A 15,715-nucleotide genomic window follows, 5' to 3' on the forward strand; every position below is an offset into this window, starting at 1 on the left:
TTGCTCAATGCAGTTGTCTTTTAGAAGTGACCAAAACTAACACACATTAAGCACAAATGGTGATAGGAAGGAGGCCCATTAAAAATCTTAACTATTTTAAAATGAAGATGCTTGTTAACCATAAAGAATCTATAATATGAATTATTTGGAACAGAAGAGGAATGTGATAAAGGCAATAGGGAAAATTCAGGTAAAGTGAAGAGGACACTATTAGCGGGAGAAGCTACCCCACAGGCAGATTGCCCCTGCCAGGAATTTTATCAGGTCAGCTTCTATGACCTGTTTCTCATTTTCACAGATCCTTCCCTTCTTCTGAAACGAGTTTCTGAGTGTTTAAGTTTCTCTTCCTTGCCAGTGGATTTACATGACAGCCACAGTAATCCTCTAATTAAGCCTAAACAGCCTTTTACTAGGTAGTTCATAATTCTACCAGGCCTTGCATTACTGCAAAAGTTCAAAACTTTTTATTTTTCCTGGATATGTTTTGGAAGAAGAAAAAATGAAAGGGGGTTATGCCTCAGCAAAATTAATGAAGTATATCCGGATCCAGATGGTAAAGCACTGAGTGAAAATGGTCAAGATCAGATTTACGTTGGGTTGGCTGGTGGGAATGTCCTTCAAAATCCATGGTAGGTTCCCAAGGAGAATATTCTGATTTTCAGATGCTGGCCCTGACCTGTTAAGAAGGAAACCAGGATTATGTATTTGATATGTTCTAACCCAGGACGCTTCTTTTCTTGCTTTCTCCATAGTGTTGAGATAATAAGATTGGGCAACAGTTGCTATATCAACTGGGATCGGAAGATGTTTTATGCACCAAAGAACTCACCAGCACAGGCTCACACCACCACCCTTAATGAGGAGCTTGGCCAGGTCAAATACGTGTTCTCTGACAAAACAGGAACCCTGACTCAGAACATCATGGTTTTCAATAAGTGTTCTATTAATGGGATGTTCTATGGTATGCATGTCTTCCTGCTTTCCCTGAGTCCTGGGGAAATTCTACTTTGCAGATTGTTTTCAAGAATAATCTGCTTCTAATTCTATATACCTCTGAAATTCACATTTATCTCTTATTCTCACAACCTTCTTTACTCATTAAACAAAGATCACCTACTCCATTCAGTTGCTTACCAAAAAGCATTTATTTCACACCTTATAGAGGTAATCCATTGTGTTGGACATTGGAAATACCAAGATGTACAAGACTTAATCTCTGTCCTCCAGGAATTCCCAATGTCTTGAGAGGGTCAGTTCACTCTCATATTAAATCACACAGAGAAACCAGATATTGTTGAAGCTGCTAATCTCCTGATTCCCCCTCAGACCAATAAGCAGTCTTGAGAGAAGCCATCAAAGGATAGTCAAGTTGGTTGGGCAGGGTCCCCAATGCCCAATTCCTCATTCATTTCATGCCTTAAGCCTAAACTTATTTTTGTGACAGGGTTAAGTCCTCGGGTATGTGAACATTCATGCCCAATGCACTAACTAGCTGAGGAAGGCAATCACATCTAAAAAGGTAGAGCATTTCTACTCTGGGGTGATTAAAAAGCTTTGAAACTAGAGAGATGTGTAGTATACAACATTGTAAATGCACTACATGCCTCTGAATTGTACACTTTAAAATGGTTAATTGTATGTCATATGCCTTTCACCTCAATTAAAAAATAATTAAAAATTTAAGATTAAAATTTAAGATTAAGATTTTTTTTAAAAAGCTACTATTTCCTATTATCCCTGCCAAACAACTTTTCCTATGTATAAACTCTGAAAGCCTATTTTTAGATGAGTTGATTTGGGTAAAGATCTTAATTCTCTGTCTCATTATAAGATCTGATGATACACTGGGTAAGGTTGAAAGGGCCATGGGTGTTTCTTCTTCTTTTTTTTTTCTAATTCTTTTTTAATGTTTATTTACTTTTGAGAGAGATAATGAGTGGGGGAGAGGCAGAGAGAGGGAGAGAGAGCGAGAATTCTAAGCAGGCCCCACCTTCTGAAGACCCCACAAACTATGTGGGGCTTGAACCCACAAACTATGAAGAGTCAGAGGCTTAACCGACTGAGCCACCCAGGTGTCCCAAAAGGACCATGGTTGTTTCTATGCTTGACATAAGACTGTCTTCCACTGCTATTTTGTTTATACTATCTGCTGGCCAAGAATCCTAAACATTCTTGCACTGTTTTCATATTTCTTCTAGGTAACTTTTCTGACTGGAGGGCTTCATAAAATAGAAGGTCTTTCCCACATCCAGTGACTAACTTCCAGCCTTACCTCACACTTAAGGGAGAAGAGTTGGGGCCCAAGCAAATGACCTCTTACCATTAGCTTGGGGAGTGGAGCTTACTGGGACACTAGGGGCTGGGTGGCCTGAGGAGATTCAAGGAAGCTTGATGGGAAGTCTGGGATGATAGAATCAGAAGCAATAAGCTGTTAACCTTCCTTTAAATTACCATATGACCCCCTAAATCTATTCCTAGGTATATTCCCCTCAAAAGATGGAAAACAGGGATTCAAACAGATAGATATATGCTGGCATTCATTGCAGCATTATTCACCAATAGCCCAAAGGTAAAAACAACCATGTGTCCGTCAACAGATGAATGGATAAACAAATTGTGGTATATCCATTCAAAGCAATATTACTAAGTCATAAAAAGTAATGAGGTTCTGACACATGCTACAACATGGATGATTCTTGAAAACTTTATACTAAGTGAAATAAGCCAAACACAAAAAGAAATAGTGTATGATTCTACTTATATGAAATATCTAGAATAGACAAATTTATAGAGACAAAAAGTGGAGGTTATCAGGGGCTAGGAATAGGGAGGAATTGGGGAGTTTCTGTTTAGAATGCTGAAAAAATTTTGGAGATTTATAATGGTGATTATTGTACCACATTGTCAATGTGATTAATGACACTGAATTGTATGCTAACAAATGGTTAAATTTTTATGTTATATGTATTTTATCACAGCAAAAAAATAATTTAAGCATTGCCAAGTCTCTGCTCTCTTTACTTATCAACAGGTCATGTCTATGACAAAAAGGGAATGAAAGTAGAAGTCTCTGAGGTGAGTGATTACAGTTACCTGTGATATGCGTGAGAGCTGAGACCATGCTAAACAGCAGCATCTTTGACACAAATTGAGAGTCCCTTAGCCCCTGAAATAGTAAAGCTTTTATTGGCCCATAATATCAGAAAGCATTATATAAATGATCTATGTTTATTTGAGGGGATTTGGGTTTGTGCTTTAAAATCAAAATAGCTTTCTTTCTTTTTTCTTTTTTCTTTCTTCTTTTTTCCTATTTGAAAAATAGTCTTTCCTCATATTAAAAAAGTCCAGTCAGGGTGCCTGGGTGGCTCAGTTGGTTGAGCGTCCAACTTCGGCTCAGGTCATGATCTCATGGTTCGTGAGTTAGAGCCCAGCATAGAACTCGAGCTCACTACTGTCACTGCAGAACTCTCTTTGGAGCCCCCTCTCTCAGTGCCCCTCCCCCACTCAGGCTCTCTTTCTCCAAAATAAATTTGTTTTAAAATCCAATCAATGCAGAAATGTATGAATAAGAAAGTGAAAATCATTCAATCTCCCTTAGAAAACCAATGTAAAATTTGGGGGTATATTCTTTCACGTGTTTTCCATGTGTGTATATGCACACACATATACATCAAGATCTAATGATAGACGGATGGATGGATGGATGGATGGAAGGAATGGAGGGAGAGAGGAAAGAGAACAAAGGGAAAAAGGAAAGAAAGAGGAAGCATCATAGCATGTATCCTATTTGCAGCCTCCTTTTTATTCACTTGACATTATATTCTAGTCCCATTTCCATGTCAGTAAATTTAGGTCCACATCATCATTTTGAATGAGTGGCATATCCATTTGTATTAGTGTACCTTAATTTATTTAACCAATCCCCTATTTTTATTCCATTTTATTTTGTTATTATTATAAATAGCACTGTGGTAAGCACCCTGGTACTTACAGTTTTGTCTCTTCTTCTGATAATTATTTCCTTCAAATGAACTCCTGGGAGTGAAACTGATTGGTCAAAGGGTAGCCACATTTTTAGCACATTTAATATTGCCATATTGCTCCTAGATAGATTGCATCAGTTTATAATCCCACCAAAAATATATAATAATTCTTTTTTTCTCATATCCTTATGAGTACTGAGTATTAATAATTTTTTAATCTTTAGAAATTTAATTGGTTAAAATGGCATCTCATGTTATTTACCTCTCTCTGATTACTAATCAGATTGAATCATTTTTATGTGCTTATTTCCCCTTCCCACTTTATTGCCTGTTTCTAGTTATTTTCTCAGTTGCCTGTTCATATTCTTTGCCCTTTTTTTCTTACTTGAAAGTACTTTTTATAAAGTAGAAATAACAACCTTTCCTTTGGCACATACAGTACAGTTACTTTCCCCATTTTTGTCTTTTGGGTTTTGTTTATATTTTTTTCTGTGTAGAAGTTTCTTTTTTTTTTTCTGTGTAGAAGTTTCTAATGTATGTGATCAAATTTGTCATGTCAGTCTTTTTCCTTTATGGCTTCAGGAACATTATATTGCAACATACTGAATAGTTGTATCCCACACAATTATAAAAATATCTTCCTATTCATTCTTTCTATTTCTAGCTGGTTCATTTTGACTATTTTCTCCAGTATTGGATCTCAGCTTTTGTTTATAGATTTGATATTAAACATCCCTTCATAGGGCTTTGTCTGTTACCTTCATGATACTCCTCACCCTATCCCTTTCCTTCTATAACGAATTCCAAACCCTTAGCCACTTGACTTATATACCAAATAGCTAACTCCAGCTCCCAACTACTTTCTCACCCCTATCTATCCAAGGAGATTGGGAAAGGGATAGAAAATCTACTTTTTCCCCCCTTAAGTCCCCTTCTAGAGACTCTGCAAATGACTTTGGCAATATAAACAAAGTTATAGCTTATAGGGAATAAACTGTTATTCTGGAGTTCCTTTCCCCTACCTCTTCCTTCCACTACTGATTAATCATAACATGTGTTCCACTGGATCACTGGACTCTTTTTTCTCTTGTAAACAAGCTTACCTGTTGCCTCATCTCTTCATAAAAATGATTTCTTCTCCCTGCCTTGATTGACTTTTCCTGAGAACATCCCTTTTCCTCCATCTCTCCTATTCTGCATACCAAAAGCCCAAATGTATTGTCTTCATTATCCTGTGCTAACTTTAAACCGTTACTTTTTCTTCCTCATATAATTTTTCCTCCTGTGATGCTTATGACTTCTGGCAATGCTCCTTCTTAACTCTTCCTGTCATTGACATCTATGCATCTTCTGACTTCTTCATCTCATTCACTGAGAACTTTGAAAATTGGCTCCTATTCTTCCTCTGTACCCAATCCCTACTATCATCTTGGGTGGTACTGGCTACTTTATGGATGATCTGTTACCATGGATGCTTTCAGATGTCAGAAAAAATATGCCTTTCAGATGACCTGTAGTACCCAAAAAATCTTCAGCACCCTTTTCCATGTCACTATCTAGAATTGTACTACTCTGAAATTGTAAACTCTCTCATCATGATCTCTGGTCACATACTTTATTTCTCTATCTCTCTTAGTACTTGACTTCTGCTATATATGCCTGCTTTCTTATCTTTGGAAAACTCACAAGCCCTCAGCTCTCCTTTTTCTCCAAGTCTTTCAATTCCTCCTGGCTTTACTTCCTTTCCTGTCTTGCCCCCATCTGTACCCAGGATCATAAATATCCTCAGTACCTTACTAGTCCTTTTTCTCTTTAATCACTCACCAAATCTCAACCTTTAATTAACCAAGCCATCTATCCTTCTCTGTTCTAATCTCAGAGTGCCAAGCACTTTTTGGAGATCACAAACTCATTAAAAATTCAGAAACTCCAACCTCTTTTAGGCTTCCAATATTATTTGGATAATTTTTTACTAATTTGTGATCAGCGTCATACTTAATTCTGCATGTTAGCTATTCTAGAATTCACCCTCAGGCCTTCTACTACATCCCCCTCTGTCCCCAATATGCAGTAGATGATATTGCCTTCAACTTTACTGAGAAAAATTCAAACTATCAGCTAAATATCCTTTTCCATACATACTTCAGAACACACCTTTACCTAGTTTCCTTCAGTCTCAAAAAAGGTATCCTGTTTTCTTTCAATACAAGTCTCTTTGTATATTTTACATTCCATCCCTTTCTACTTCTTCAGGAACCTCAGTCAATCCTGTATTCGCTCCTTCTTAATATCTGAAAGTTATTCTTCTTATGTGATTCTTTCCCTTCAGCTCAAATTTTCCCTTCCTTAAAAAAAAAAAAATACTTAGTACATCCCTACAATGGAATATTATTCAGCACTAAGAATAAATGAGCTATCAAGCCACACACACAAAAGGAAGAATTTAAAATGCATATTGCTAAGTGAAAGAAGCTAATCTGAAAAGGCTACATACTATGATTCCAACTATATGACATTCTGGAAAAGGCAAATTAGTACAGACGGTAAAAAGATCAGTGGTTGCCAGGGGCTTGGTGAGAGGTGGAGAGAGAGATGAAGCAGTAGAGCGGAACACAGGAGAGTTTTAGGGCAGCGGAACTATTCTGTGTGATGCTGTCATGGTAGATTCATTACAATATGTATGTTTCAAAACCCATAGAACTGTATGATGCAGAATTCTACTGTAAACTATATACTTTAGTTCATAATAACGTATTAATATTTGTCGGTTGTAACAAATGTACTACACTAATGTGAGATGTGAATAGAGAAAATCAGAGTAGAAAGAAGAGAGAGATAATATATGGGAACTCCTTGTACTTCTGCCCAATTTTTCTGTAAACCTAAGACTATTCTAAAAAAGAGTATTAACTTAAAATAGTTAAAAAAAAATGAGTTAAAATAACCCTAAGCCCATTAACCAGAGGTAACCACTAAAAATAAATTTCATATTTTAAAAAGCACTTAGAACCATTCCTGTATTACCCTCTACACATTGTCTGTCTCCCATCAGTCCAAAATACTTACTGAGTATCAACCATATGTCAGACTTTGAGTAAATGCTAAAGGTTGGAGGAAAACAAAAGAGACATTTTCCCTACCTTCAGAGAGCTGGCAGACTTGAGAAGGAGCCATATAAGTAAACAGGCAATTACAGAGGTCTCTAACTCCTCACCTTTCTTTATTCTTCAACCTACTCTCTGTAATAAGATTCTGTCCTATGATAGCCACTGAAACTATCCTAGCCAAGCTCACTAATGACTGCCTTGCTGTTAAGTCCTTACTCAACTTCTCTGCAGATTTTAACACCTAAACTCCACTTTTTCTTAAAGTTTTCTTGTCCATTGGCTCCTGTTAAATAGCTCTGTTCTTGTTTTTTCTTCCTGTCTGCTTTTTCTCATCAACTTGGCCATAGGAACTGATGTTCTCCAAGGCTCTATTATTGAACCTCTTCCCCATCTGTATCGTGTCCCGGAATAATCTCATGTATTTACATGACTTTAACTACCACATACTTACTGATGAACTCCAAATACATCTATCAGAGGAATCCTTTGTAGCTCCCTCCCACCCATGGCCAAGGCTAAAGATACTTTACAAAAACTAATTATAGCTATGTCACAGCATCTCTAGGAGTTTCTTCAGTTGCCACCTCTACCCTCCATTCTGAATCCACTTCCCTTCACTTGATATCCCCAGTTTCCATCCTTTTGTCTGGTACCTGGATTTGCCTTTCAACCTTTTTTAACTGGTTGTTTGGCTTTCAATTTCAGAATTATCCATGAATGCTACTTCTCAGGTCATGCTGTACTGCAGCTCCAAGCCAGCCCTGCCTCACTGCTGTACCCAGCCAGGTGCAGTATTCTCAAACATTACTTGCCTGGAAGAGGAGATTAGAAACTAGCTCAAATCTCTTACCTAAACTTCAAAACTATATATGCCTGCTTTCATTACTACCTGTTAGTTCTTCAAGTATCTCCAATTTAGTCCATCAGAAACCTCCTCCTGACAGGTATCCTATCACAGTGAATGAGGAAATATAAAATTATTCTTAAGTCTTTCCCTCTGTCACCCCTCATATCATGTTGCATAATTCTAGCTCCCTATATATTCAAACCATCCCCTTATTTTAATATTTATTGTTACTATATCATTTCTCTTGTGGATTACTGAATGATCTGACTGATCTCCCTGCTTCTCATCTTGCTAGTTCCAGTATGTCTTCCATGCTGCTACCAGAGGACTTTATCTGACACAAATCTAATTATGTCACTTTCTCTTTTTTTTTTAATGTTTATTTCAGAGAGAGAGAGAAAGAGAAAGACAGGGTGCAAGCGGGGGGAGGGGCAGAGAGAGAGGGAGACACAGAATCCGAAGCAGCTCCAGGCTCTGAGATGTTAGCACAGAGCCTGATGCGGGGCTCAAACTTACAAACTAAGAGATCATGACCTGAGCTGAAGTCAGATGCTTAACCAGCTGAGCCACCCAGACGTCCCTAATTATGCACTTTCAGCAGAAAATTGCTGTGACTCCCTATTGCCTATAAGATGGCAATGCAGGATCTACCTCATGCCTACCTCTTCAGCTTTTCTCACATCACTCACCAGCTTCCAGTTCAAAGAGTGTGCCAGTGTAAGAGCCCAGCTCTAGAAAAGTCTCAGGAGATACTATATGATGAATTATCTTAAATTACTGGAACCGCAAACTTCCCAGAGCTCACAATTCTGTGGTTGGCCAGGTCTGGGGCTTGCCTCTGGACCTGACCATACTTTAACACCACTATGACAAAACTCCTTCTAGATGTGATACAGAAAAGAGCCAATATAGCTCACTAAAACTTCCCTTTCCCTGACATAGCACGAACCAGGACAGTTGTGTCTGTGCTTGACATACTGGGGCCTAGCACAGGTAGCACCACAACTACAAAGAACTGGAAAAGTATCCTTGAGAATCCTGGTATGGATTGGAGAAGTTTGTTACTAACATCACACTCCAGGATGGGGTAAAAGAGTCTCAAGGCCAAATCAAGTCAGAAACAGATGTTTACCCAAGGTGGCCACCAAAAGCCTAGCCAAAATAGAGAATGAGAGTCAATATCTAAAGGAACCAGGAAAATGTTAGTGAATATTAGGTCCAGAGATTGAGGTAAGGGCAATGACCATGAGGGTTAGAAGCAGGAAGGAACCAGAGATGCTGACAGATCAAGTAAAATGGCTCAAAATTAAGTCTGTGATAAGTATGTACTGAAGCTTCCTTGTTATATACTCTTGCCTCTATCTTGCAGTATTTGTCTCTAGCCCCTGTAGAATTAAAGAGAAATAGTGCAACACAGTGATAGTCACTGTACTTAGGACTCAGTTCCCTTCCCAGCCCCCAAAATCAGACAGAGGACAGCCAGAGACAAAACTTTTTCCCTATACCATTTATTAATATGGAGCAGTTACCTCCTCATATCTTCAGGTTTGGTTATCATGGATTTGGGACTTAGAAGCTCTCTGCTATCAGCACAGAGCCCGCTTTGGATCCTCTGTCTCCCCTCTCTCTGCCCCTCCCCTGTGCACATGTACTTTCCCTCTTCCTCTCCTTCCCCCTCCCTCTCTCTCTCTCTCTCTTAAAAATAAACATTAAAAAAAGAAGAAGAAGAATAGAACGTGAAGATGGCCACTGATCATTCAGGGTAGCTGGGGAAGAAAGGGGGCAAGAAGGGTCTGCCAGGCAGTGCTCAGCTTGTCTCCTATGGGATGGATCTTTCCTGGTCCAAGGGAATGATGAGAACTACAAAGGCCTTAGAAACCAGCACAAAGTCTCCTCCATTTATCTTTCTTTTCTCCTCCCATCGTCCTGAGAATTCTCATCACGTTCCAGAAGCTGTCCCCAAATAGATCTTCTGTAAAGTGTCAGGCTGCTACTAAGAAGTTTGTTCTGACTTCTGTGTTCCAGGAAACAGAAAAGGTCGACTTCTCCTACAACAAACTGGCTGATCCTAAGTTTTCATTTTATGACAAGACTTTGGTAGAAGCAGTGAAAAAGGGAGATCGCTGGGTACACTTGTTTTTTCTCTCACTCTCATTGTGTCATACCGTGATGTCAGAAGAGAAAGTGGAAGGTGAGGAGGGGCCTGTGGTCTCATGGACTAAGAATATGTCATAGAACCTAGGATGGCTACAGGTGGGTTTGGTTTGATATCATTTATAATGGCTTAATCTAAGAACTTCCTAATAGGGAGTGTTGTCCAGCAATGGGATGGATAGACAAGTAGTGAGCTTCTCATCACTGGAGATATTCAAGTAGAAGACAGCCTCTTGGTCTTAAAGAGGATTCAGTCATTGGATAGGGGTCAAATGATGCTATCTAGGGAGCTTCCAATCTTGAGATTCAACAATGTTCTGTCACAGAATCTATCTGAATTGTCCCCAAGATCAGCCGCATTATCTCTAACAAGACTTCCTGAATGAGGAGTTGAGTTGTCCTCTTGTTGCTTCATAATTTCAAGGTATCCCCACATAGCCTGGTTTCTTTAACAATCAAATATGACTGTGACACCCATGAATTTACTCAAACCTCTTTGACAAACAATGAATGAGAAATGACTGATTAAAAATGAAGAATTTTTTTTGGTAACAAACAAGAATTTTGGCAACCAAATAAATCATATCCTTTAAGGCAACGTACCTTTAGTGTAATACCCTTAGTAACACCTTATATTTGAATACTTTTTATTTTTTTATTTTTTTTAATTTTTTTTTTTCAACATTTATTTATTTTTGGGACAGAGAGAGACAGAGCATGAACGGGGGAGGGGCAGAGAGAGGGAGACACAGAATCGGAAACAGGCTCCAGGCTCTGAGCCATCAGCCCAGAGCCCGACGCGGGGCTTGAACTCCCGGACCGCGAGATCGTGACCTGGCTGAAGTCGGACGCTTAACCGACTGCGCCACCCAGGCGCCCCTTGAATACTTTTTAAATGTTTATTTATTTTGAGAGAGACAGAGTGTGAGTGGGGGGAGGGGCAGAGACAGAGGGGGAAAAACAGAATCCAAAGCAGGCTCCAGGCTCAGAACCGTCAGCATAGAGCCTGATGCCCGGCCTGAACTCACGAGCTGTGAGATCATGATGTGAGCCAAAGTCAGACACTCAACTGACTGAGCCACCCAGGCGCCCCAGTAACAGCTTTAGTTTTACAAATTGCTTACATTTATATTATCTCCCACAAGCTTCACAACAGCCCTCTTAAGTAAGCATAATGAGAAAAATTACCCCAGTTTTATAGAGGAAAACTGAAGCTAAAAGAGATTAAATGACTTGCTTAAAATCCTATAGTTAAGAAGGGCAAAGATAAGAACCCAAATCTCATTTCTCTTGGCCCAGTGAGATCCCATCCCACCACAGGTATCTCCAGACCTGGCATTCTAACAAGTTGCTACTATTTGAAGCATATTTGGACTTGTCATTTTTTATTGCCTTACGTGACAAAGTAGGAAACAAACAAGAAAAATAGTCTTACTGTTTCATAGATACATCTTATGTCTGACCTAAAATTATGTGTCCTGTGTGACTTATCCACAAGTATAAGACTCTGATAATGCATAACTGTTTTTAAAAATCAAATTGCCTGGGGCGCCTGGGTAGCTCAGTCGATTAAGCTTCCAGCTTTTGATTTCAGCTCAGGCTATGAGCTCACGGTTCATGAGTTCAAGCCCCACAGTGAGCTCCATGCTGACAGTGTGGAGGCTGCTTGAGATTCTCTGTCTCCCTCTCTCTCTACCCTTCCCTTACTCTCTCTCTCAAAATAAATAAACAAACATTTAAAATAAAAAATCAAATTGACCTTCCAAAGAGAAATAATCCAAAATATACCTCAGGTTGTAGTGATATTTTGAAAGAGGAGTTACACATTTTTCGATGCTAAAGTGTTTGCATCGATCAGTGCAGTTTTTTGCCCAGTTCTTTTTGGGACCAAAATAATCTGAAGCAGTTACTAGAATTCAGTAGTTTGTGATGAGAAAAAAACAATACATGTTACAACTGAGGACTGAAAGGGTTTTTGTTGTTAATTTTCTGAAGTGTTTCTTCACAATCTAGGAAAGTATTTTTTCAACTATGGACACTGAAAACTATAAGTTAAAATTACCTTATAATGACAAAATGGGAAAGAATAAATTTTTATTTTATTCTACTGTAAAAAAAAATAAAGACAGAAATGTCTTGAGTAATATGAGATTGAAAGACTTATTCACCAGAATAAGTCATTTACCTTCCCCAAGTGAGAGTTTCAAAGGTGACAATACTCATGTATTTTTTAATTGTTTGTTACATCATCAGTCTTATTATCATCAATCATATTATCCTATGCTATATATCCTATCCTTATTATCCTATCTTATAGGAGTGTCCATCAAAGTATAGCCAGTCTCATGTAGAAGCAGTTTATGCAGAACCACTTGCCGGAAACTCACCCAGGAGATTTGTTAAAAATTCAATTTATTGGGTCATCCTCCCAGATTTTGTGATTCTGGATTCAGTAAGCTTGAATAGGGCCCAGGAACCTGCATTTTAACAAGCTCCTGACCCATCTTTACCCACTAAAATAAGAGGGTAATTGTGTTTGTTCATTTGTGTATATTGCATATACCATGTACCTCTGTAATACCAATTCAGGTCTGTGAAATAAGTTGAAAATATTGGAAAGGAAAAAAAAAAAAAAAAACCTGTCATGCAATCTGGCCTTTTAGGGCCAAACTTGTGAGGAAGTTTGAAGAAAGATGTCTGGGCTCCATATTTACTTAAGTCCCTTGGTGTCACTTCTGGGTTGACTTCACTTGCACATCTCTGCGGGCTCTTGTTGCCCTCTTCTCTCCTACCAGGTAAGCTGGTATACCAGGCTCAGTCCCCAGATGAAGGTGCCCTTGTCACTGCTGCCAGGAACTTTGGTTTTGTGTTCCGTTACCGCACCTCTGAGACAATTGCAGTAGTTGAAATGGGTGAGACCAAAGTCTACCAACTGCTGGCTATTTTGGACTTCAGCAATGTGCGCAAGAGGATGTCTATTGTTGGTAGGTGCCCCTCCTAGTCAGTCCTGTCCCCTTATTTGTCTTTCATACACATTCACATGTTGACTTTCTCTTTTATATACACACGGATGTTTTCTCCCACTCATAAGCCTTCTCAAAGGTACTGTTCCTAGGGGCGCCTGGGTGGCTCAGTCGGTTAAGCGTCCGACTTCGGCTCAGGTCATGATCTCACGGTCCGTGAGTTCAAGCCCCGCGTTGGGCTCTATGCTGACAGCTCAGAGCCTGGAGCCCGCTTTGGATTCTGTGTCTCCCTCTCTCTCTGCCCCTCCCCTGTTCATGCTCTGTCTCTCTCTGTCTCAAAAATAAATAAACGTTAAAAAAAAATTTTTTTTTAAAGGTACTGTTCCTCAAATACAAACACATAGCCATTCCTACTTTCTCACATACCCAAATAATTTCTCTTTGAGAGCTTGTTACCATATACTTCTTTAGTGTTCCTAGATAGTGGCTTGTCTGAACCCCCAAAGCCAAGATGAAAACAGAGAATAAATCCATGAAGCCTGACCTTGGAATAAGAGATGGGGGCAGACAATATAAAGGAAATTCATGCTATCTTACTCTCAATTAGTTTGGGCCTCAGACAGAAGAGGAAGAAGGTCATTTTTCACTCTTGGTCCTTACTAGGTATGGACCTTGGTCTAGAACCTAAATGTGAGATGCTAAATGTGATTCTGAATCAGAGTCTTCCACAAGAACCCATGGAACACAGGAACCCATGGAAGAACTGGTTCCATAAGGTCTCCTCCCACCCTCACTGGCCCTTACGGCATTATTTATCCTCTGTGACTGCTTACTGAGTGCTTAGCCCCCTAAAGGATCAGAAATAAATGTCATGGGAACAGCCTCACGCCATCCCTCAGTGGCCCAGACAAGTTCTTGTAACAATGGGCCTATGTGATTACTCTTCTTAATTTGTTTATCCTTAGTGAGGACACCTGAAGATCGAGTAATGTTGTTTTGCAAGGGTGCAGACACCATCCTCTGTCAGCTGCTCCATCCATCCTGTAGGTTCCTCAGAGATGTGACCATGGAACATTTAGATGTAAGTGTTTAGGTTGCCCGGGAAGGAAACTGTGGGTGGTTCTTTGTATGCGGATATGTGTCCACATATATGTCCTTGTGTCTGTGTGTTACTTATATTAGTATCTTAATAACATTAGTATCTTAGTATAAGATATTAGTATCTGTGTCTCTTTAATTGATGGAAGAATAAAAACTACTTCATTCTGTGGTATTCCTACAGACTCCATTGCCAACTTCTGTGTCAAGAATTTAGATAGCACAGGATCTTAGGGGCATGACTGGGCGTAATGAGGATTATATCTGTGGGAGCACTTCCCACAATCAAAATGGTTCTCTCTGTAATTCCTGGTTTCGGAGGTCCCATGGTCAGACCTAGAATTTGCTTCAGAATAGGGCATGCTAATATGGGAGGCCCTACCTCACCAACCATGGTGAGAACACACAGTTTTGAAGGTATGGAGCAGAAAGCACCGGACCTGGGCTGTTTAGGGGACTGTTGTTTGTCACTATCCTCTGTTATCATAGGATTAGAATCCCCAAGTATACCACTTACCTACTCCACCCCACTTCCACCTTCTAGGATTTGAGGTGTATCTTAGAGAGGGAGTGGCTCCTTCTGGCACTAGAAAGAAAAAACAGATCTATACTCTCCAGAATTTCTACTCATAAACCCAGATATATTAAGGGTTGGGGGAATAGGACAGGGTATGGGATGGGAGAGGGAGAGATCAGAAAAAAAAATATTTTAAAGAAAAAATAGATTGGAGAAAATGCTATTTTATTAATCCATTTTGTCTTGTCCCTACATTAACACATAATCAGAAGTCAGAGAACAGGTAAGTCAATAAACACATGAAAAGATATTCAATTTCATTAGCCTTTAGGGCAATGCAAATAAAAACCTCAAGATACTACTTCACACCACTGGGATAGCTAGATGATCAGATAATAATAAGTACTGACAAAGATATAGAGAAATTATAACCTTCATACATTGCTGATGGGAACGTAAAATGATGCAGCCATTTTAGAAAACAATCTGGCAGTTGTTGAAAAAGTTAAGCATAGAGTTATCGCATCACCCAGCAATTCCACTCCGAGGTTTATTCCCAAGAGAAATGAATAGACACATCCACCCAAAAACTTGTACACATATGTTTACAGTAGCATTATCTATAATAGAAAAAAGTAGAAACAACCCATATGTCCATCATGGATGGCATGGATGTATGGATAAATAAAATGTAGTATATCAAAACAACAAATACTGTTACAAAAAAGAATGATACTGATACATGCAGATGAACCTTTAAAAAATTATATTAAGTGAAAGAAGCCAGTCACAAAGTCACAAAAGGCCACATATTGTGTAATTTTATTTACATGAGATGTCCAGAACAGGCAAATCTATAAAAGCATGGAGACTAGTGGTTCCAAGGGCCAGGGGGAAAGAGAATGGGAATGACTGCTAATGGGTACAGGGTTTCCTTTGCGAGAAATGAAAATGTTCTGGAATTCGATAGTAGTGATGGTTGTACAACTTTATGAATATATTTAACCACTGAATTATATAAAGGGGTGAATTTTATGATACATACA

At 39.1% G+C, this 15,715-nt stretch overlaps 1 protein-coding gene across 1 annotated transcript in view; it reads left to right on the top strand.

Moving 5' to 3' along the window:
- Positions 1 to 15,715, top strand: part of LOC121034633 (phospholipid-transporting ATPase FetA-like) — a 101,609-nt gene that overhangs the window by 71,260 nt on the left and 14,634 nt on the right. The window contains exons 14-18 of the mRNA XM_040481612.1: positions 753 to 961; positions 3,032 to 3,075; positions 9,963 to 10,128; positions 12,887 to 13,075; positions 14,020 to 14,135. Of these exons, the coding sequence (XP_040337546.1) occupies positions 753 to 961; positions 3,032 to 3,075; positions 9,963 to 10,128; positions 12,887 to 13,075; positions 14,020 to 14,135 (724 nt within the window). The remainder of the gene's footprint in view (positions 1 to 752; positions 962 to 3,031; positions 3,076 to 9,962; positions 10,129 to 12,886; positions 13,076 to 14,019; positions 14,136 to 15,715) is intronic.

Source organism: Herpailurus yagouaroundi, unplaced genomic scaffold, assembly GCF_014898765.1.
Source record: "Herpailurus yagouaroundi ecotype Mexico unplaced genomic scaffold, PumYag 160, whole genome shotgun sequence".
Classification (NCBI taxonomy): domain Eukaryota; kingdom Metazoa; phylum Chordata; class Mammalia; order Carnivora; family Felidae; genus Herpailurus; species Herpailurus yagouaroundi.